Source organism: Drosophila arizonae, chromosome X, assembly GCF_054131065.1.
Source record: "Drosophila arizonae isolate 15081-1271.41 chromosome X, UAZ_ARI_1.0, whole genome shotgun sequence".
Lineage (NCBI taxonomy): Eukaryota > Metazoa > Arthropoda > Insecta > Diptera > Drosophilidae > Drosophila > Drosophila arizonae.
Window position 1 is genome coordinate 15986621 of NC_142927.1, and position 23776 is coordinate 16010396.

At 41.9% G+C, this 23776-nt stretch overlaps 1 protein-coding gene across 2 annotated transcripts in view; it reads right to left on the reverse strand.

The window, feature by feature from the left end:
- NetA (Netrin-A) overlaps positions 1-3352 on the reverse strand; it is a 58254-nt gene extending 54902 nt beyond the window's left edge. The window contains exon 1 of one of the 2 annotated variants that reach the window (XM_018017052.2): positions 1776-3351. In XM_018017052.2, the coding sequence (XP_017872541.1) occupies positions 1776-2958 (1183 nt within the window). In that variant the 5' untranslated portion in view covers positions 2959-3351. Of the gene's footprint in view, positions 1-1775 lie in introns of both variants that reach the window. The other variant, XM_018017053.2, reaches the window with a different exon arrangement.
- Positions 3353-23776: the final 20424 nt, after the last annotated feature.

A 23776-nucleotide genomic window follows, 5' to 3' on the forward strand; every position in this document is an offset into this window, starting at 1 on the left:
ACTGAACGCCGCCCGCTCGACCCACTGGAGCCACTCTCTAATATATGTGTATTATGTGCAGGAGGAAGAAGCAGAAGGAAATCAAATCTTTCACAAAAAGAGCAACCAACGCCTTGCCTACCCCCCCCCCCCCCCCTCTCTGGGCGCGTTGCAACCCCCGCAACATTCAAAATGCCATCGCCAATTTTTAAGTCGAAAACTAAACACACGCGACTCGAAACGTCGTCTGGATTGAAATTGAGTCGTTTAAGCCGTACCCCCGGCCACCCTGCACCACCCAATCATCCAGCCACCCACACCCACACCCATACCCTCAGCCTCAGCAACCCCAACGAACTCGCAGTTCATCATTCATAGAGCAGCCCAACCCTCCCACGCCTTCAGAACTCACTGCCAACAGAATGTAGCCGAATGTTTTCTTTTCCTTCTTCTTTTAATATTTTGGCATGTCAAGAGCAAATCGAAAATGAAATATTCCCTAAGACTTTTGCTAATTGACGGCATTTTTCAATAATACAAAGAAATTTTTATAAATTTTAAATTAGATTTTCCATAAAAATACGCAAAAAATTTCTGAAAACATTTCGTCGTTTCGAGAATAGGAGCTAGTTCTATTCCAGTGATGAATCTAGATCATGATCCATAATATATATAATTATATGTTTACGTAATTATATTAGATAGTATATCTAGATTTAAGCCAAATCATTCTGCACTAAATTTCGATTTTCAGTGGCTGGGAAAAAAATTCTTAAAGTATTTTTCTTCTCTCTATCTCGAGATCAACTCATCCAAAGTTATCCCGATCAAGCATATATATAAATTTATATATAATTTATGATAACGCCTATGCCGCTTGCTCCTGCTCGCCTCCTGCTACCTACATATTAGCCAAATCTCAAAAGCAGAAATTCCCATATTCAGTGGAATGTTTCTTCTGCTAGGGTAAAGTAGCTCTAATCCTGAGATCAAGATATGATTATTTTGTTTTCTGGTCTCGGCCACGCCTCCTCCCGCCTATTACACACATTGCAGCCAAATGCCCATTCTCAATGGGTATCTAAATGCTCAAGCAATCAATATGATGTTCGCAAAATTCGGTGCAATAAATTTTTAATACTTTTTCTATGCTTAATAAAAACATGTATAAAATGCTCATAAATATCAAAGAGAAATATATATTGTTGAGGAACATCAATCGGAAATATGTTTAAAAATAAGTCAAATCGCATAAATCACGAGCAGATGAATTGCTGCGATATAATTGGAACATTTCCAGATTTTAGAAATGAAATGTTTGTTTTTCTTTTTAAGCTAATTTCAATTTTCAATCAAATCACAATTCAAACGCAATTTAGTAAAGGCTCAAGTGTAGTTTCTCTCAGTGTACTACTATTTTTTTCAGTTAGAATCGAATTTCAATTCAAATTCAATTTAGTTAAAACTGAAATCTATTTTTCTTATAGACTGAAATCTCAATTTAAATTTAGCAAGAACTCAAATGTAGTTTCTTTCAGTGTATTACTCATTTTTGCACTTGGAATCAAAATCTTAAATTGAACTCAATTTAGTAAAAGCATAATTTTTGCCTTTATATGAAATCAAATGTTGAGTCTAGTAAAAGAGGAGTTTCAATTTCTCGCAGTGTACTATTCACTTTTGCAGTTATTTCAGTTGCCGCTCAATTTGGTAAAAACATAAATCCGCTCTTGATATAGATTAAACTCTATATAAATGTAGTAAAAATTCTGTCTGGTTTCTCTCAGTGTACTCACTTTTGCACTCGTTGGCGTCCCGTGCCGTGGCTCGTCCCCAGGGCCGATCGAAGTGGAAGGGCTTGCAGCGCTCGCAGTCGCGTCCGTCCGTATTGTGGCGGCACTCGCATCTCAGCTGGCCGCTGGCATCCGGCGAGCACTTGGAGGCGTGGCCATTGCACTTGCAGCGCCCGCCCACGGAGAAGTCGGAGACGGCGTAATGCAGTCCGGCTGCCGCAGTGGCAGCCGCCGACGCGGAAGCAGCGGCGCCAATGGACTCGATGTTGTTGGACGCCAGCTGGACGCTGTATTTGCCGGTGCGGAGGTCGGCGGGCGCGTCGATGTTGAGCAGCGCCTGGGGATCGGGCTGCTGCAGGCGGTAGAAGACAATGCGTATATCGGTGGCCGTCACCCAGTCCTGCAGCACGGGCGACGCGTCCAGATCCCGGGCCGAGGGTCGGCCCTCCAGCGTGCTGAAGGCGATGCGCGAGGCCATGCCGCCGCCGCTGCCGTTGGCGTCGTGGCCATGTCGATGGACGTCGCTGCAGCGCGCCTCCTGCTCGTTGTGCTTGGTGACGGAGGTGCGAGCGGGCCGGCCGAAGAGGCGGCGGCACTGCGAGCTGTAGTACTGGAACGGCTGCCAGCTGCGGCCGTAGTCGGAGCTCTTGTAGATGACCAGGGAGTCGGGGCGTGGGGCACGGGGACAGAACTGCAGACTGACATAGGTTAGCTCGTACTTCTTGCCCAGGGACAGGGTCAAGGTGACATTGTCGCCCCACTGGCCACCGCCGGCATAGCTGGAGCCGGGCGCTATCGGTGCCGATCGCCAGCAGGTGACGTTGTTGGAGTTGTTCAGATCGGTGAGGGCGCGTGGCGGAAAGCTGTTCGCCTCGCAGCTGTGGCACTGCAAATCGCCGGCGCTGTAGCCGGAGCCGGAGCCGGAACCGGAGCCAGTCGCGCGGCTGCCCTGATCCTGGAACTCGCAGTAGCGCTGCGGCTGCTGGGCGCCACAGGTGCTGCTGGCCACGACGGGCGCATCGTAGGCGGCGTTCACAAAGTCCGGAATGCAGGCGCGTGCCTTGTCGTAGTCGTAGCACGGATCCTCGACACGGGGCATGGCCAGCATTTTGAGGAACGCATCGTTGGGCTTGGCCAGCGCTGAAATCGCGCCCAGGCTCAAGAGAAACAGTTGCCAGCGTTGCATGGCGCAGTTCACAATGCGAAAATCACACACAAATCACACGAAAAAAAATGTATATATATCTCACTGTTAACTGTTAATTGTTGCTAGTTGAATTGCACAAGCACAGAAATACACTGAATTGTTCCGTTTACACAGTTTGCCAGGCAGCGTCCTGAGCAGCACGCGCAAGCGTTTTTTGGTGCATGGGCTGAGGGCGTTTTAAATCGCGCGCGAGTCGCGTAGGTCGTGGTTGTCGTTGCTCTGCTTGTCGTCGTCGTTCGGTCTTCGGTTAACGTCAAGTCGGCCTGCCAGTTCACAGTCGACTGTGTAATCGTCGGGCACGAAGCGCGCGCACCAGCCCACGAAGTCAGCGGCCGTTTGCCTGGTGTGGCTGTGTGTGTGTGCGCGTGTGTCTGTCGCTGTCGCTGTGTGCGTGTGCAGCATTTGATCGCGTCTGCATTCGTATGTTTGGCAACATATGTTGCCAGCCAGAGCACAGCATCCACACTGTTGCTGACTGGCTGTGTGTGTGCAAACTCACCACGACGTGCTCTCGCTCTCGCTCTCGCTCTCGCTCTCTCTGTCTCTCTTGTTCGTTTGGTTCGTATACTCACTCACGCTCTCGATTTGGCTTGCGCACTCAATGTCGCTTGGCAACATTTTTGCTTGCAGGTGGTTGTTGTTGCTGCTGCTACTACTGCTGCTGCGCTGGCAACATTTGTTGCTGGCGCGTTTTGCATCGCTCTGCATTTATTTTATTGCCCACTTGGCGACACATTTTGTGGCAGGCTGCTGCTGTTGATTGTTGTTTGTTTGTTCGCTCGTCTCATTGTTTGTTGTTCTTGCAGCCATCAAAATCGCACCCAACCACATTGCATATCAAAACAACGCCAAACGCGTCGGCCTGTCCCGGGTCACGGGGCAGAGGCGAGGCACACAGTAGGCGTCGCTTATGTCTTGTGTTTGCCTTTCGATTGCTATCGATAATGAAGTCGCCAAACGGCTGCGGCCTAAGTTATTAACTTGTCGTTAATGAAAATCATCAATTTTGAACTAAAACGTGAGACGGCCAAAGGGTGGCAATAACAGAGGCAGACCTAGGGGCGGGGTCCGTGGCAGACAGACAAGTAAGGGGCATTAAAGGGCACAAAATTATGTGATGCGTGTATGCGATGGCTTCATTAATATTGCGGCTGCTGCGGCAACTCCTCTGCTGCTGCTGCTGCTGCTGCTGCTTCCATTGCCTGCGTCGCTCTGATAAGCGCTTAACTTTCGGCTTAAACCGCCTTTCCACTCTGGTCTGAAGCTTTGTTTACTTTTGTTTTGTAATTAGCTGGAAATGCATTTTGACTGCAGTCGGCCGTATCTTTGGCGTAGGCGTGCCGCGTGGGCGTGGCATTGACCGCCACAGCCAAACCGAGCGCTAATTGTACAAATTCTCACGTATTATGCAATACGCAGACAACAACAACAACAACAACGACGACAACAACGAACTAACATAGCTCTAAAATACCCCAATTAAAATGTCTGATTTAATTTCTCTCAAATATATTATTCAAATATTATCGTACGTTTCGCACTCCAAACTAATGAGTTGCCATTCACATTTAATTAGAGTTTAATTGTCAATAAAACACCCGCAACAATTGGTAGCCATGAAACCCAAAACCAAATGAGCAGCACAGCTCACAGAGTCTATTGGCCAAATTTGCCAGCCGAATTTGGCTCATTAGCCGACTGCAACCAGTTGAGAATCGCAAGGCAAACTATGAACTACGCTTCGAACAGCAAAGTGAGCAGAAATGCATTTTACTATGGAGTCAATTTTGATTTGGATATGTAATATGATAATTATAAAACATCATTTATTGTTTCAATTACATTGTCAGAATGAGTAAATAAATTCATCACAAAACAAGTACGAATCATGTTAGTAAACTCTAGGAGATCCCCGAACCCCGAAAGATCTGGGCATTTACTTTTTTATAAATAAAACAAAAATGGAATAATAAAAATCTATAAATATTCTGAAATTCAAAATGGCGTATGATATGATATGATATATGAAAATACTTTCGATTTGAAGCATTTTATCACAGATGAACCGGTCTATATCGATCTTGTGTATATAGAGTGTATAAAGACTGCCATGTAAAGTAAGTTAAAGAGTCTCTTCCTCAATGTATTCCAAGTTTCCATATCAATGTATTCCATGCATAGACCCAACAAATGTTGCATATAAAACACATCCTTTATCTAGTCATAGAGACAGCTTCCGCTCATTCCACACACCCGTCTACACCTGGGCCGACTATCGTATACCTTGCTGCACTTCAATAAATATCGATTGTATGCACTGATAGCAATTATCTCTTTGGCCATTCGCTCAATTATTTGAAATGAAAGCCACTCATTAGGGCGGCTCATTATGTGAGCTATTGCCTCAAGGAGGCAAGGTAATTGCTAACAGTTGCATACGACACCCAAACAGAGAGAGGGAGAGAGAGAGAGAGAGATAGAGAGAGAGACACTCTCTGGGCTTAGAGGAGCTCATTTCCGCTTCCTTTGTTGTGGGTCAACTTCCTCAGCTGAGGCTGGAGCTGGATTCATATCTGTGTGGGTCTCATGTGCCATTAGAACTTTTGCTTTATTACTTTGGCGCCACTACGTACGTGTGTGTGTGTGTGTGTGTGTGTGTGTGGGAGTACAACTGAAAGGCAGCTGCTCGAAACTTTGGTGCTTAATGAAAATTGCATTGTGTGTCGTTGTGTGGATTTTGGATTCTGATTTCGAGTGCCGTCCACAAAGGCCGCTCTTTGTGCCGAGCGGTGGGGCCAAGGGCAAAGTCCAAGCGGCTGGCTGACTGTTTGCATTGTTGTTGTTGTTGCTGTTTGTTTGTCTTGTTTTGTTTTGTTTGTCTCGTGGCCGGCCGGCGGCAAGATTTTTAGATTATGACGCTTTTGCCAACATTCCCCAACGACGAGGGCCAAACAGTTTAGTCAAACGCAGCTCAACTTGTCTCGTCGCCACTTTGTTCATTGTGTGCTCTCGCTCCCACTCACCCGCTGCCCCGCTCCCCCGCTCGCCCTGTCACTCTTTCAGTTTATTGGCGACATCAATAAAATGCGACATTGAACCAAGTGAACCCCCACTCTGCCCCCCCCCCCCTCCCCTCCCTCTTTCTGGTGTGCAGCCTGTGTATTCACACGGATGTAACTCACAGGTAAAACAGCTCACCTGACCGACCACCCATCCCAGCCGCTTGCCTCCCTGCCGCCCCCTTTTCTGTCTCTATGCGAACGGGTCAGTTTTTGGTCAATGTTTATCTCAGCATTTTGTTTGTCTTTTCGCAAAAGTGTTTGGTTGTTGCTGTTGGCTCAGTTTGTTGCATTTGTATCTCGATTTTATTGCCGAAGCTGCGAACATGTGAAAGCCATTTGCCGCCCAAAAGATGACAGAGAGCGAGCAGGAGAGAGAGAGAGGGTTGGCTAGAGAGAGAGGCAGATCGGATTTGGGGGCCATGCCGAGTGCCCCACCCGCGCCGCAGGCGGAGGCGGGCGGCATCGCAGCTAAACGCACAGATAGATGACTAGATTCCTATCAGCGTCAATAAATAAAGTTTTTAAATGGAACAAGAAAATAAATATATGTCTCCGAGTGTCTCCTTGTTGTCACAGTGCACATCCAGGCGGACATAGAGACAGCCGGCCAGCCAGACAGCCAGGCAGTTCCATGCACAGTGGTTCAAACTGCGCCAAATTGTTGCATCGATTGATTTGCTCTCATATGAAAGTAAGTGATCGATAAGTCAATTGCTCCAATCGGAATAATTTAACCAGTGATTTATCGATTAATCGATATTTCGTTTGGTTTCATGTCATAAAGGAAGACAATCCAATCCGATAAATATAAATTAATTTTAATCGAATGTTTGATGGTAGCCAACAAACAATTTTAATCGATTGGCGATATATTTCTGTATACATATTTATATGGCATATAAAAAGTCATCTAAAATATCGTTATGTTCGTATTTATTTGATATGGAATAACTGATATTAGCTGAAAAACTATAAATAGAAAACTATTTGATATCGAATATTATTGCTCATTGTCATTATCATTATCATTAATTATCAAATCATTCCACATGGGGCCACAGCTTTCGACTATTGTTATCGTTTATCGCCTATATCATTATCGCGGACAAGTGTGATATATCGATACAGTTTAAAATCTATGTACAGTTAATCGATAAACGGCTTTAGCTGATAGAAATGTAACGGATCATAAGCCAGCAATATACAATATTGGGTATCGAGAATCATTTCCGGTACTAAGCATAGTTAGTTTATTAGCTTTAGTTAAACGTCTGTTTCTACAGTCGATATTTGCCAGTAATCGATTTTACCACTGTGCAATTGTAGCCCAGAGCCACAGTTTGTCTCCGTTGCCAGCTTCTTTTCATATTGAAAAAGTTTTTCGAGTGTCTATCGCAGTGTCTACCGCTGCCCGCTCGCACCGCTCGCTATTCGCAGACTCCTGCTCGGTGGGGTCTGCGGGCTCTGCGCGCTCTGCTCCCACGATGCTCTGTCCACGACGTCTGTTTGGCTGTTTGTTTGTGTGTCTGTTGCTGCAACGCTTTGTCTCCTGTCTTGTGCAATATGCGTCGTGTCTTGGCTGCCTGCCTTGGGCCTCGGGCCCAGGCGGCTTACCTACACCCAGATTTCAGATGGAGCTGCAATTGCAGGCGCTGCTGTTGCCAAGCCACATGCCCACACACACACGCACACACACACACACAAACATAGATATAGATACACGTATGCAGCTACTTACATTGATTTTATAATTAGCCATGTCAGCAGACAGAGGGAGATGGGGAGGGGGAGAGGCGGAGCGGTGCTCCAGTACAGGAAGGAAGGATGTTGGCAGGGAATTCAAAGTCAACTCGTGCTAATAAAAACAGCCAATTACCTTCAAGACTCATTAAGTACTACAACCATTTTAGCCCGCAGTCAGCACGGGCTGTGGCTCTGGCTCTGGAAGTGGTTGTGGCTGCTGCCGCTGCTGCGGCTCTTTTAGTGGCATCCACAGCAAAGGGGTGTTCGGTCTGCCAAAGGGCTCTGCTGCCTCTACTGTTAGCTGACCGTTACAATCGAATTAGGCGCCGTTCGCAACGTTAAATGCAATTAAAACTAGAAGATGTTGATTACATTAGAAGTGCAGGCAGTCACGACCCACTGACGGCAGCAACGGTACATAGCAGAGTGTGAAAAACGAGAGAGAGAGAGAGAGAGAGCGGGAGAGAGAGAGACAGGGAAAATATCATACAGAATCATGCCAAGTTTTGTTGTTCTGGCGCACTTTTCCTGCTGCTGCCGCTCTTGCCCCCCTCCTCCCCCTCTGCTCACTGCCCCCTTTTTTTTTTGCTTCATAATTTATCCCTTTTTTCGCAGCTTTTTTCTTTGCTTAGGAAAACCGCCTGAAAATTGTTGCGGTTGACCAGAATTATTTTTTTTTTCTTTAGAAGAAAAGTTTGTCAACGCTGCGAGCGGGCGTTGGGTGGGCGGTCTGATTATGTCAGCTAAACAAGGCAGCCATCAGTCATGCGTATGTGTGCGCGTGTGTGTGTGTGTCGTTGGCTGAGCATAAATCTGAAATCCGCACACTAATTTGTGCATGATAAATTATTTATGCCAAAATGGAAGTCAACAACAGCAGCAGCCAAACAATATCAAGAAAGTTAGCCGCAAATGGATTGAGTTGGGTTCCCTCCTCTAATATGCAATACAATATATATACATATACATATTGTATACATCTATATGTATATTTACTCATACTGCCGTCATCTAATCCGTTGAAATTTCCCCTCAACACGCATCGTTCATAAAAATGTTAGCCAATTGAGCCACAGATTTTGGATTTGGGCCACAAGTTGTCGCTGTTTCAGGTAAGCCTCAAGTGGAAAGGCTGAGAGCTGCGTGAGTGAAAGTTTGCTATATATAATTCATGATATAATCCATCACAGTGAATTTTTTATGTTGTTTGCCTAATTTAACTAAGCTGCACAGAACGCTAAATAAATAAAAAAATAAATAAATAAATAAAGCAATAAATATATATAAAAAGGCCTAACTATAAACTAAATTGAATCAAGTATTTTTGCAATTTTTCTACTATTGTAATGTAGCTCTATTTATGTCTGATTTAAATTTGAATTATTTTTTTTTATATTTTATGCACAAATGATAATTCCTCATATTTTAATATAGCGAAAAATTGGTTTATTAATTATAAAATATTTTCACATAAATTACACGTAAATAATATTCAATAAAGTCAACTGAAAATAATAATGCCAATTAAAAAAAAAAAAAAAAAAAAAAAACAAGTAAATAAAATCATAATAATATTTCAATAATTCCCTTTCGATTCCCTTTTACATGAACAATACGGTAGAGCATTAAAACATATTTTTTTACAACAACAATTTGGTATTCAATGCGGATTTAATTTTTTGAATTTTATTTTATTTTATTTAATTGTTTTAAATTTGTAATCTCGTTTTACATATTGTGAAGCTGCAAGCCTTTGGTTAATTTAATTACCAAATGTCAATTATAATATTTCCAAGACAACGCCATTCGTTCTATGATTGCGATTCTCTTTGTGAATCGCATGAATATTCGATTGCACAGCATGAATGTGTTCAATGATGGTTGATGGAGATAAAGCGAAATGTAAGACAACGATGAAGAATCGTGATATTTTGATAGATAATTGATTAAAATGAGTATTTAGTAATCTAGAATGCTTGCTTCGTTTGATTTGTGTAGCTAAAAGTTTGTCTTTCCAATCGATAATTATCGATCGTTGTGTATTGTACATCAGAGTTATATTTTGCCTCGTTTTCCAGCTTCTTGATCAGAATGACGAGCTGAGCCGATTTAGCTATGCCCATCCGCCTGTCCGTAAAAACTACTATAATATAGTATATATATTATATACTAAAGCGAACATATATGCAAAGAGACAGAAGTGAGAAGACACCACAGAAGACAATAGCTCGATCGAGTCGATTGTTTCTCTTGATGGAGAATATATATAGAATATATGGAGGACAGCTCTGATGAATTATTAATTCAATTTAAACACTACTATTTACTTTAGTTTCCGATTCACACTCTTAAAGATGAAACAATCATATGTATATTTGCCAAGGCACAATCAGTGCTCCTATTTAAAAAAAAAAAGGTTTGTTTCCAATTTCTGTAGAAAAGCTGTCCAAAGTGTGAATTGATTTATGTATTCATCACTATCATCAAAGTAGGCTACACAAACTTGAAGCACTTACTACTTAGAACAGGCTTGTAATTCCCAAGTTGTTATAGTTTTCCCAGAGTGTCAAGGCATCGAGAACGAAGCAGTTGTCGGAGTTGAAGTTGCTCACAGAGCGACTTTTTCTTAATGAATTTTAAACAAATAATAAATATCCACATCCACAATCATATCCACATTTCCAGTAGGGCATAGGTTTCTGGTTATTTCATCTTTAGTCGGAGTTCTGGTAAGTAAGCCGATAAAGGTGAAATAACCACTAAAATCAATACATATTAAACTAGTGAGAGAGAGTGTCTAGTAGAACTGCTCGACTAGCAGATACTCTGTTACAAAGAGCAGCTGACTGACATAGTGCACTCATGGCCAGTGCTCACTGTAGTCTGTATATGTATGTCGTATCAGTCCGATATTACACTGTTGTCGAAATTACTGTGGGATTTCTTGATGCAATAGTGTTGAGAAACACTGACAGTTCGTATTAGTCGATTTATTTAGTATTGTAATAGCAATTAGAGATTGTAATGACACTTAGAGAGAGACAACTATAGCTGTTGCTGAACGTGGTCCTGGGTGTCGCTGGGTGAGAGCGAGACGGCTAGCTACGTTGTTCGCAGCAGGGTCGCTGTGCTTTCGATGAACAAGGATATGCGACCAGATTTAGGGGCTTAGACAGGAGAAGAGAAATCAGACTTGGTCAAAGACGATTGAAACTGAAAGAGCTTTGTGAAAGAATTAAGCGACACCGGGAGCTCGCGTAGCTATGATGGAAGGCATAAACGAAAATCGCAACGCCCCGATACTTAGATGAAAAATGTATTAAATAAATAAGCTATTACATATGTATTTAGCTATAATGCAGTCCAAGTCGCTGCGTCGTCAACTGCGCAGTTAGCAGAGCGCGTGCTTATGCGTGCGTGTGTATGCATACATGTACATGCACATGCATTCACACTGCAGTGGCACAGCTGCACGCTACAGAGTATCTGCTAGTCGAGCAGTCTCTCACTAGTTTATTTATTGATTTTAGTGGTTATTTCACCTTTATCGGTTTACTTACCAGAACTCCGACTAAAGATGAAATAACCAAAAATCTCTGCCCTACTGGAAATGTGGATGTATTTATTATTTGTTCAAAATTCATTAAGAAAAAGTCGCTCTGTGAGCAACTTCAACTCCGACAACTGCTTCGTTCTCGATGCCTTGACACTCTGGGAAAACTATAACAACTTGGGAATTACAAGTCTGTTCTAAGTAGTAAGTGTTTCAAGTTTGTTTAGCCTACTTTGATGATAGTGAAGGGACTTTGATGAATACATAAAACAATTCACACTTTGGATAGCTTTTCTACAGAAATTGGAAACAAACCTTTTTTTTAAATAGGAGCAATGATTGTGCCTTGGCAAATATACATACTTTTGTTTCATCTTTAAGAGTGTGAATCGGAAACAAAAGTAAATAGTATTGTTTAAATTGAATTAATAATTCATCAGAGCTGTCCTCCATATATTCTATATATATTCTCCATCAAGGGAAACAATCGACTCGATCGAGCTATAGTCTTCTGTGGTGTCTTCTCACTTCTGTCTCTTCGCATAGTATAGTATAGTATGTTTGCTATAGTATATAACATATATACTATATAATATTGTAGTAGTTTTTGCGCACAGACGGATGGACATAGCTAAACCAACTCAGCTCGCCATTCTGATCAAGATTGTAAGTATATGTCTTATGTGGTATGCCAGGTCTCGGTCCTGCCTGTTATATAAATTTTCACATAAAGAATATACCGTGCTTTTCCACATTCAATGAGTTCAGGGCATCAAAAGTTATTCGATTGTCTATTGCACTGTTTAATGCTTCCTTTCTTCATCTTTTTCTGATAAATGACTCTGATTCCCTTAGGGAGAATCGAAATGAGTAAAAGTAATCGATGGTAGTTGATAGAGGTATAGAGTATATTAATATTAAAAGAAGTGTATAGTAGATGTTTTTCCAGTGTCTATGCCATGGACACTCTCTCACTCACTCACTCTCACTCTCTCATATCGACTCCTGCTGAATGTGTCTGATTCTGCTTGCAATTTGCAATCGAGCATTAAACTAAATCCAGAAAGTAGCTGAGCCTAAACTACCATAATTCTTGTAAGTTTTCATCTTGTTCTTCTTCTACTCATCTCAAGGGAACTTCGTAAATTTATTACTCCAACATTATGCTTTCACCTTTGTGTCTCATTTTCCACTTTCAGAGTTTCACTTTAGCCAATTTATGCGTCCAGAATGATTTTAGCATTTGCGCAATATTATTGCATGGCAAATGGAAATATTTCATTAGATTTGCATTAGTTGGCTGAGCTATTATGTTGTCTGTCTCTGACTGGCGTTGCCTGGGCCCTAAGTGGAAGCTATCAGCTAATTGATTCGAGACTTGCTCACATTTCCCTATCCACACATTTGGGAAATGCATTTAGCTTGTTGCAGTTGCTGCTGCCGGCTTATTGACCAAAATCCTTGGCCATAATCAGCTTCTGTTGCACTTAAAGTCATTTGCCTGCATTTGTGCATCTGCCTGGGAATGAGAGTGTGTATCTCTCTCTCTGTGTGTGTGTGTGTGTGTGTGTGGCACTTTGGTGCCCTGCAGCTTTGGCAAACACTTGGCGCCAGCTGCTGCCTTTCATTTGGAGCTCATCAAACGTTGGCCACTTTGCTGCAAGTTGCAAGCATTTGCTGGCTCCTTCAGCACCCACCTCTCTGGCTCCCTCTCCCCCTCTCTCTCACTCTCACTCTCTCACTCTGTCTGTCTCTCTGGCATTTGCCTGTCTCTCGCCTACTGTGTCCTGCATGTGCTCAGGTGTCGAGCATTGTGTTCATTGGGCGCTGCTGCTGTTTCAATTAGTGCACAGACGTCGCCTACAGCCAGCCCTCGCCCGTCTCGTCCCGCCGCTCCCCCCACCCTTGGCCACTCATTAGCAGCGCTTGCAGCTGCGGTCTGTGGTGTTTGTTGCCGTGCTGCCGCTTCCATTGCTGCTTTTAGCCTCACCGCAATCTCCTAACTGGCAATTGGTGCACGCTCCGTCGCCTCCCAGTCCCAACTGTCTCCGACTATCTTCCTCTCTCTCTCTCTCTCTCTCTCTCTCTCGCACCCAGCAAGCACTGCTTTCACTGCTCTGCTCTGTCTGGCTGACTGGCTGACTGGCTGGCAGGCTGCTATTGTGAACCTTTTTACCATTGCTCACCTCGCTCTCTCTCGCCCTCTCTCTCTCTCTCTCTTCGGGACATTTGGTCGGACCCAGCCGTCAAATGCTTAATTATTTGCAATTTTTCGTAGCATACTTTTGTGCGCCCGGGCATTCAAATTACGCCGCAGCACTATGGGTCAAAAGCCCGATTTTTTGGAAAAAAGTCTTATTTTCAAGTTGAAAAAATTTACAAAATTTTAATGCCAATCTATTAGAAATACTCTATATATAAATGTTACATACTCAGAATCTTAACAGAGGCGCGATCTGCTAACAAAACTGCTGTTAAACAGAGCTGTTATGCATGACACGCACATCATCAGTTTTGTAAAAACTTTATATGAATTTCAATCGCCAATTGAAATAAAAATAATGACAATTAGATCAAAATTTGTGGTGGAAAATATAGAATCGGGCTTGTTCTTTGTTTTTACGTGTTTGTATTGTCCAAAATCTTTATGTGATGTGAAGTTTTGAGTAAGTTAAAAAGCTACTTTTGACATCAGTAAAAAAAAAGTTTTTTGTCTTTGATAAGAGAAAACTTGTGCTTGTAGCATTTTGTAGCGATGAATTTACGCCCATATTATAAAATATTCAATTCCGAGCTATGACCTATAAGTTCAACGTGCACTTTTGCGCACTTTTTGCGCAATTTCATTTTTCAGCAACTAACCTCGTCGCAGGTGAGGAAGAGGAAATAAGCCTGTTCGAAAGGCAGGACACTTCAAATTTTGAGGTTTATGGCATGCTAGCTTCAGATAATGAAGAATACGATGATTAGCAATAAAAGAGATATATTTTAATGTTATTTGTTCTTAAGATCATAAAATATAACCTTTTACTCCTTGAAACAAATTTTTCTCAACTTCTACATATAAAAACTATATGATGTAGTTAACCGATTTTGATAATTTTTTTAACAGATTCTTTAAAACATGAAAACACATCTAATATGTAAATTTGGTGTACATAACTTAAAAAGCACCAAAGTTATGACAGCTAATAATATGAAAGAGGGGCGATACCACGCCCATTTTTTCATCAGAAATGCGTGTTGCGAACAAAAGTCAAATGCAAAAAAACAAATTGAATTATCTTTACTGATTTAAAAGTTATTAATTAATTCCAAAAAAAGCGTTTGACCCATAGTGCGCAGTCGTCTAGCTGCATGCTTTGTGCATTTATAATCATTTTTCATAAGTGTCTGACCGTTGGGCAGCGCTCGAAGCACATTTACTGTGACAGCTCTCAAAGGATTAGGACGTGTTTCACATTTCATAAAAGCGCACCCACAGAGACTCGCAATCATGTTGATAATGATGATAGTCAGCCTCATCATCATCATGTCGAGGACGATGTCCAGCTGCTGGCTTTGTCTCTGCCATAAGCGTTGATTGCTCAGCTCGTTAGAGTCAGAGGCACTTATGCTCCCTCTCTATTCCACTCTCGCTCACTCTCTCTCTCTCTCTCTCTCACTCCTATCTAACTGTAACTATATCTGTGTCTACTCACCTATATATATCTCTTCACTATTTTTTTTTAACTCTATTTACATTTGTTGCTTCCCTTTGTTGTTGGCTTTTCATTTTTATCTGCTGCCTGGATTTTGACTTTTAGCAAAAAAAAAAAAAAAACTGATTTAAGCCGCTTACCTCCAACAGCAGCCGCAACTGCGCCCCGCTTTAAGCAACGCTTTCGAATACCTATTGAGCGTAGTTTGGGTAATTGACGTAACCAGAGATTATGTAGAACGGCATCAACGACTCCGGCGTGGGCCCTTTGCTCAACATCCATTTACTGGAATAATCTGGAAAGTTTAATAAAGCAAAATAACAGAAAATAAAATAAACTACAAATATCGTCTATGTTACAAGCTGCTTCATGCAAAACCCAACGTTATGAAAAACTAATTACAATGCCAGATAGCACTCGGAAGTCATGTATACTTTGGCCTTGTAGGGAATAGAATTCGACTGTGAGAGAGCGATGCATACCTGTGTCTAGTCATTGAGCATGAGGAAAACTTGACTTCAAGCAAACATAGGTGAATCTTTAAAATTTAAAACAGGAGTAGAAGCAATGGACACCGCCGAGATCGTCTCGTTCACTTCTAGTTCGAGTGCTATCCTTAATTACGATATTTTCGCAGTAAGGCTGTGCATACCAGTTCACACACACTCTTAAAAATTAAGCCCAAATATGTATATCATCAAAGTAGGCTACACAAACTTGAAACAGTCGTTACATAAAACAGAATTGTAATTCCCAAGTTGTTATAGCTTTCACAGAGTATAAAGCATCGAGAACGAAGCAGTTGTCGGAGTTGAAGTTGCTCACAGAGCGACTTCTTAATGAATTTTGAACAAATAATAAATACATCCACATTTCCAGTAGGGCATAGGTTTCTGGTTATTTCATCTTTAGTCGGAGTTCTGGTAAGTAAGCCGATAAAGGTGAAATAACCACTGAAATCAATAAATAAACTAGTTAGAGAATGCTCTAGGCGGGACTGCTCGACTAGCAGATACTCTGTAGCGTGCAGTGAGTTGCTGTGCCACTGCAGTGTGAATGCATGTGCATGTACATGTATGCATACACACGCACGCATAAGCACGCGCTCTGCTAACTGCGCAGTTGACGACGCAGCGACTTGGACTGCATTATAGGTAAATACATATGTAAAAGTTTATTTATTTAATACATTTTTCATCTAAATATCGGGGCGTTGCGATTTTCGTTTATGCCTTCCATCATAGCTACCGGTGTCGCTTAATTCATTCACAAAGCTCTTTCTGGTACAATAGTCTTTGACCAAGTCTGATTTCTCTGCTGCTGTCAAAACCTCTAATTCTGGTCGCATATTCTTGTTCATCGCACAACAACCCTGCTGCGAACGACATAGCTAGCCGTCTCGCTCTCACCCAGCGACACCCGGGACCACGTTCAGCAACAGTTATAGTTGTCTCTCTCTCTCTTACTGTCAGTACAATCTCTAATTGTTACACAATACTAAATCAATCGACTAATACGAACTTCCAGTGTTTCTCAACACTATTGCATCAAGAAATCCCACAGTGACTTCGACAACAGTGTAATATCGCACTGATACGACATACATATACAGACTACAGAGAGCACTGGCCATGAGTGCACTATGTCAGTCAGCTGCTCTTTGTAGCAGTCAGAGTATCTCTGCTAGTCGAGCAGTATCTACTAGAGCACTCTCTCTCACTAGTTTAATATGTATTGATTTTAGTGGTTATTTCACCTTTATCGGCTTACTTACCAGAACTCCGACTAAAGATGAAATAACCAGGAAATCAACGCCATTAAACAGTCGTAGAATGAGTGGCACAGCAGCTCACTGCACGCTACAGAGTATCTGCTAGTCGAGCAGCCTCTACTAGAGCACTCTCTCTCACTAGTTTATTTATTGATTTCAGTGGTTATTTCACCTTTATCGGCTTACTTACCAGAACTCCGACTAAAGATGAAATAACCAGAAACCTATGCCCTACTGGAAATGTGGATGTATTTATTATTTGTTTAAAATTCATTAAGAAGAAGTCGCTCTGTGAGCAAATTCAACTCCGACAACTGCTTAGTTCTCGATGCCTTTATACTCTGTGAGAGCTATAACAACTTGGGAATTACAAGTTTGTTCTAAGTAGTAAGTGTTTCAAGTTTGTGTAGCCTACTTTGATGATAGTGAAGGGACTTTGATGAATATATAAAACAATTCACACTTTGGATAGCTTTTTCTACAGAAATAGGAAAGGAACCTATTTGAAAGAGGAGCAATGATTGTGCCTTGGCAAATATACATATTATTGTTTCATCTTTAAGAGTGTGAATCGGAAACTAAAGTAAATAGTAGTCCCACTGCTCCGAAATGTGCGCTATTTATGGTATCTCCTCGTCGAACTAATTTAACTACAGTTGATTTATAAATAATTAAAATGAAACTAATTCATTGGTATGTCTAGCACACTATATCCTTAATACTAATCAACTGGAATTAGACTGAATTAAGCTTAGATTACATTCATCAGAGCTGTCCTACATATAGTCTATATATGTATATTCTCCAACAAGAGAAACAGTCGACTTGGTCGAGCCAGTGTCTTTTCACTTGTGTCTCTTTGCATGTAGCTAGTACAGTATGTTTCCTTTAGTATATAATCAAGATGTAAGTATATATCTTATGTGGTATGCCAGGCCTCGTTGCTGCCTGTTATATACATTTTCATAAAAGCAATGTACCCTGCTTTTCCATTTTCCTAAAAAACTATGAATTATAAAAATATGTTTACATATATGTATATGCATATATATTAATATATATAAATAAATCAAAATAGTTATTTACAACTTAACTATTTGACAACTGTTATGTTTATACAGTAATGTATAAGACTTGCTCTTAGCCCGAGATTCAGTTTTAATTAAAGCCTCAAAGTCCTCAGCTGCAATATCAAATCAATTCTGGACTGTTTTTCTGACTTTCAGCCATCGATTGGCATTGGGTAAACGAAAAGTTTTGCGCTTTTGGTTTTTCAATGTTTTTTCTTTTTTTTTTTTAACATATCGCGCAATTAAAAGTAATTTTTGTTTGGCGTCGCTCCAGAATGAAGTTCGCACGAAGGAAGCAGACTTGGTTTTTATGCGTGTCTAATGATGCGTCAACGAATCCCGAAGAATGCGACGCTGAATTTTTGGCCGCATCATCAAATGAGGCGTCATTAAGTAATAAGTCTTTCAGCCGTGTCCGACAAAAAGTTGAGCCAAAAAGCTATTAAAAGTGAACCGAGCAAAAGCGCTTAACGTTTTCATTAAGCCAGGAGCGAGAGCTAAAGTCGGAGACGGAGACGGAGATGAAGATGGAGACGGTGACGGAGATGAAGACGAATTTAAGTTTAAAGCATGGCCGACTGAGTGGAGTGGAAGTGAGTCAAGTGCAGTTGCCAGCCAGTCAATCAGTTAGTTTGTCTAACTGTCTCTCTGACAGGCTCTCTCTCACTCTCTCTCCCTCTTTGTCTGCCTGTCGCCTTACTGAAGACGTGGCACTTCCGTTTCCGCTTCAAGTGCGTCTCCCACCAATCAGTTGTAGTCGACGCAGCGCCAGCCGCACACAGAACAAGAAAAATGAGCATTGCACCAAACTGACAACACTTTTCTTCTTCTTGCTCCACATCTACCACTGCCACTTCGTCTTCTTTTATTTTATTTTATTTTATTTTTTTTCGTTTCGTTTCTTTTCTTGTGTTCAAGTGTTGCTTGTGCTTTTGATTTCGCTTTCGTCTTTTGTGTATGCAGCGGCAGTAGCACTCGCACAAAAGACTACACGCCCCTCGCGACCCTCACCCCCCTCACTCCCCAGCCCCTACTCTACTTTAGGGATTTTGTTTGCCATTTCCGCCTGGGCGCGAAAAGTGGTTTCTATTTATTTATTTATACATCCATTGTGCCGTTGCAGTTGTCGATGCATTTGGCAACGGTACGCCAAGGGGCGTGGTCCTGCAGCAGCCGAAGCATTAGATGTGAACGATTTGGCAGCTAAGCACGCGCTAAGCCGTCAACTGGCAATGGGATTAGCTGCTGAATCCCAATGGCATTTGGGGCTTGGCCCACCTGGCCAAGGCACCTGTAACGAGCTAACAAAATATAGTTTACGTGGCTTGACAGGCAAGATTGCTTCCCTATCAATAACTGACTTTATTCAGATATATATGTATATAGCATATTTCTTTGATTGAGCTGAGTTTGCTTAGCTGAGAGCTTTGGCTAGACTCTCTCTGTTTGCCTGAGCAGGACTTAAGCGCTTATTCTCGATTATCTCTAGGCTAACCTGGGCTCATCACACACGCACACACACACACACGCACACACACATGGTTAGACATAGACATAGCTTAGCGCAAAACTTCAGCAAGACTTAATGTCAATTTGTTGAGCGCCCAAGTTTCCGTTACTTCATGAGCTCATCTTATTCTTATGGCATTTGGATGCACACACACACACAAACACATACGTACACACACACACACGCACATACAGAGATGCTGGTGTATGTTCACAAAAGTTTATAATCCTTTACGAAGCTGAGAACTAATTGCAATGTAAATAAATTACAGGCGACATTGGCAGCAAGAGCAGCAGGAGCAGCAGGAGCAGCAGGAGGAGCAGCAGCAAGAGCAGGAGCAGCAGCAGCCTAGACTGCCAGCCAGTTGTTCGTCCTGTCTCCTCCCTCTCCCCTTGAAACACACAATATTTCACTCAATATTCAAAAGCAGGCGAAATGCAACGCCTCCTCTGTGCCGCCTCAGCCCCTGTCGAAAAACGCATTCAACTCGACTTAACTAACTATTAAGCACTACTTGAAGTTTTACACAGGATATATGCATGTATTTGCACTAGCCTTCTCCTTGCTGCCTCTGCCGCCGCACTGACTTGCCTCTATACCCTGCAATTAAGTCATTTGCCATTCCATTCCATCCAGCTCAATGGAAATCTGAGCCCTGAGCAGCGGTCAAGCATTGGTGATACTATTTCCGATAATTATGGTTTAGCAGCTGATTTAATTATCGGCCACTTCTTTGTTATCGTTTTATGCATTCTTCTTTCATTTTTTTTTCATATCATTTGTATCTTATCCTTCTCATATTTATTATAACCTTCGCTTGTAACTTTAGGAAAACTTAAATCTCTGGCCTTTCATACGTTTTAATTTCTTCTCATCTAAACTTAACTCGATTTCCATATTTCTTTGCTCAGTCTTTGTAGAGTATTTAAGATTGTCGCATAGTTATTTTCCTCAATTACTACATCTTATATTCAGTAACAAAAGCCGAACGGGCATATTGGCTTTTGTGATCATTAATGATTCATAGCTAAGAAACTCTGCAGGACTCTTTTCTAGTCTGTGCAAACTGCTTCAAAATAAATAAATAAAAAAATTAATTTTAATAATAAATAATTTAAGAGTTAATAAGTTAAAAGACTCCATTGAATAAAAAATAAAATACATTAATTTATTATTAAATAAATAAATAAAATTAAATAATAAATTAATTAATAAATAAATACAAAATCAATCGATTATTATATTAAAAATTAAATAGTACATAAATTAATAAAAATGAATAAATAAATAAACCAATAAAAAATTAATATACAATATAAATAAATAAATTAACTGGGGGTTAAACTATAAATAAATAAATAAAAATTAATAAAAAAATAAGTATTTCATTCAATAATTAATAAATAAAAATAAATAAAAATAAAAGATTAAGTAATTAATAAAAAATAACACATTTATTAATGAATAATTTACAAATTAATAAAAAAATAAATATTTCATTTATTATATATTAGCTATTTATTTATTTATATTAGCTATTTAATTAATACATTAATAAATAAATAAATAAATAACTTGGTTATTATATTAGCTCTTTAATTAATAAATTATTTTTAATGAATAATCAATTAAAAGATACATTATAAAACAAATAAATAAATAACTTGGCTATTATATTAGCTCTTTAATTAATAAACTACTACATAATCATATCAATTTTCCATCTCAATTGAGTTGACCAATTTGTAGAGCATTACTCTGTCGGCTGTATCAGGACTCTCCAGGACTCTCATTTGTTTTTACTTGTAGTTTGTCGGCGTCGTTTGCAGCTCGTCCTTGCTGCTGGAATTATGAGTCTCATTGTGTGTGCGTGTGCGTGTGCGTCGTTGTCCTTGTCGATTTACATGAGTTGCAATTAGTGTGTGCTCTGCCTCAAAGCTCTTGTAGCTTTAGCAACACTCTGCCCGCCGTCCCTTAAAAATGAGGGAGAGAGAGGAAGGGGGTCAGAGGGTGTGTGTGTGGGGGGAATTGCGGCATGTCGCCCGCCTTCGCCCATTGTTTGCGGTTTACTTTTGTGTTGCCCAAATGTGCCGGAAAGTGTTGGGCCCATGTGATCCTTGCTCCACACCAGCTAAGCATGTGTGTGTGTGTGTGCGGGCTGGTGTGTGTCGCTCTCCTGCCTATCAACTGCATCCGGCTGGCACATCCGTTGGGCAACAGCTTTCAGCTTTTATGGCTTTTAAATAGTTGCAAGCGGCCGCAGCTATCCCAGCTCCTGCTCCGCTCCTGCCGACTGCCGACCGCCGGCTGCTGCTAGCTGGCCACTTTTGACAGGCTCTTGGCAGGCGCCAAATTTATGACTGTATTAAAGAGTTTTGCCGACTTTTTGCCGCACATAATTTTTGCATAGTTTTTGGCGCCTGAGCTGCTGCTGGCTTCGCCCGTCTCCTCTCCAGCAAAGTTATGTGATTTAAACGTTATGCTCGGTGACAAAAAGAGTGGAGGGAGAGTGGGCGAGAGATGTGGCTGCAGGGGCAGTCTATGGGCGTGACAGCTCGCAACTTATGTGCAGCTTCTTGCTGTGAACGCTTCAAAGTTGCCTGTCTCTTGGCCAGCAGCAGCAGCAGCAGCAGCAGCAGCAGCAGCAGCAGCAGCAGCAGCAGCAGCAGCAGCAGCAGCAGCAGCAGCTGAGAGCTGAGCTGAGCTGAGCTAAAAGCCAACTGCAATTGCAGGTAATGCAGTCACACACACACACACTCACTCATGAATACACATATACAAATTTTAAACACTGTTCAGTTGCAATGTTGCTGTTGTTGTTGCTGTTGTCCCCAGCAGCAACACGTTACTCCATTGATGCAGCAGGCGTGTGCCACAGCAGAGGTGCATATGTGTGTGTGTGTGTGTGTGTGTGCGTGTGTGTGCGAGTGCTGTGCAACTATATTTAAATGTTGCTTTAAGCCACAATCGCTGGCTGGACAGAGCCAGTTGACCGGGTCGACAGTTTTGCCTGTTTGCGTGCACGCTTGTTGTATGTTGCATGCAGCTGATTTCCTGTTGCAGGATGTGTTGTAGGATATGAGCATTGTGGCCTGTGCGGAAGCGGGCAGAGAGTGAAGACAACGATGCCTGGGACCCAACTAAGGGGGAGCCAAGGGCCGCAGACAGCCAGTCAGCCAGTCAGCCAACCAAGTGTTGCCAACCTGTTTTATGTATGTTGCTTTCATTGTTTAACATTTCTCTCTCTCTCTGTGTGTGTGTGTGTGTCTGTTTGGTTGCAAGCTCATGAGTGCCGCAATGATACTTGAGGCAGGCTGCTACAGATATGCTCGCACTTCATTTGTTTCTTGACGAGCGCAGATAATGCACGCGTTTGCAGTTTGCTTTTTACTTTCTGCAACAACAACTACAACAGCAGCAGCAGCAGCAGCAGCAGCAGCAATTGCTGTGGCAGCAACTTTGTTGCACAGCATTAAGGACACGTTGCACACACACACACGCATACAGAGAACTGCTCGTTGCCATTGTTGGGGTTTAGTCAACTTCAAGTCGTGTGTATTAGTTATGGCCAGCTCAGTGGCTCTTTGGTGTTGCTGCTGTTGCGGTTGCCGTTGTTGTTGCTGCTGTTGCTGTTGCCGTCGTCTCGAGTTCTTATGTGAAGTGCACTCTTTATGTTAATAGTTGACACTAATTAGGTATGTTTGCACAACAAAGCGCTCCACAGCACACACAGCATTAGTGTACCTGTGCATGTGTCTGTGTGTGTGTGTGTGTATGTATGTGTGGGATGTGGATGTGTGCTAGCGCAGGGCATGGCGTATGCATATTATGCCAAGTCCAGCCCAACAGCACAAAGACTTTGTCAGTGGCGCCATTTAAGCAGACGACCAGCAGCAACAAGACAGCTTGACTACAGTGAGCACTGGCCATGAGTGCACCATATCAGTCAGCTGCTCTTTGTAGCAGTCAGTGTCTCTGCTAGTCGAGCAGTATCTACTAGAGCACCCTCTCTCACTAGTTTAATATGTATTGATTTTAGTGGTTATTTCACCTTTATCGGTTTACTTACCAGAACTCCGACTAAAGATGAAATAACCAGGAAATCAACGCCATTAAACAGCCATAGAATGAGTGGCACAGCAGCTTACTGCACGCTACAGAGTATCTGCTAGTCGAGCAGTCTCCACGCTCTCTAACTAGTTTATTTATTTATTTTAGTGGTTATTTCACCTTTATCGGCTTACTTACCAGAACTCCGACTAAAGATGAAATAACCAGAAACCTATGCCCTACTGGAAATGTGGATATGATTGTGGATGTGGATATTTATTATTTGTTCAAAATTCATTAAGAAGAAGTCGCTCTGTGAGCAATTTCAACTCCGACA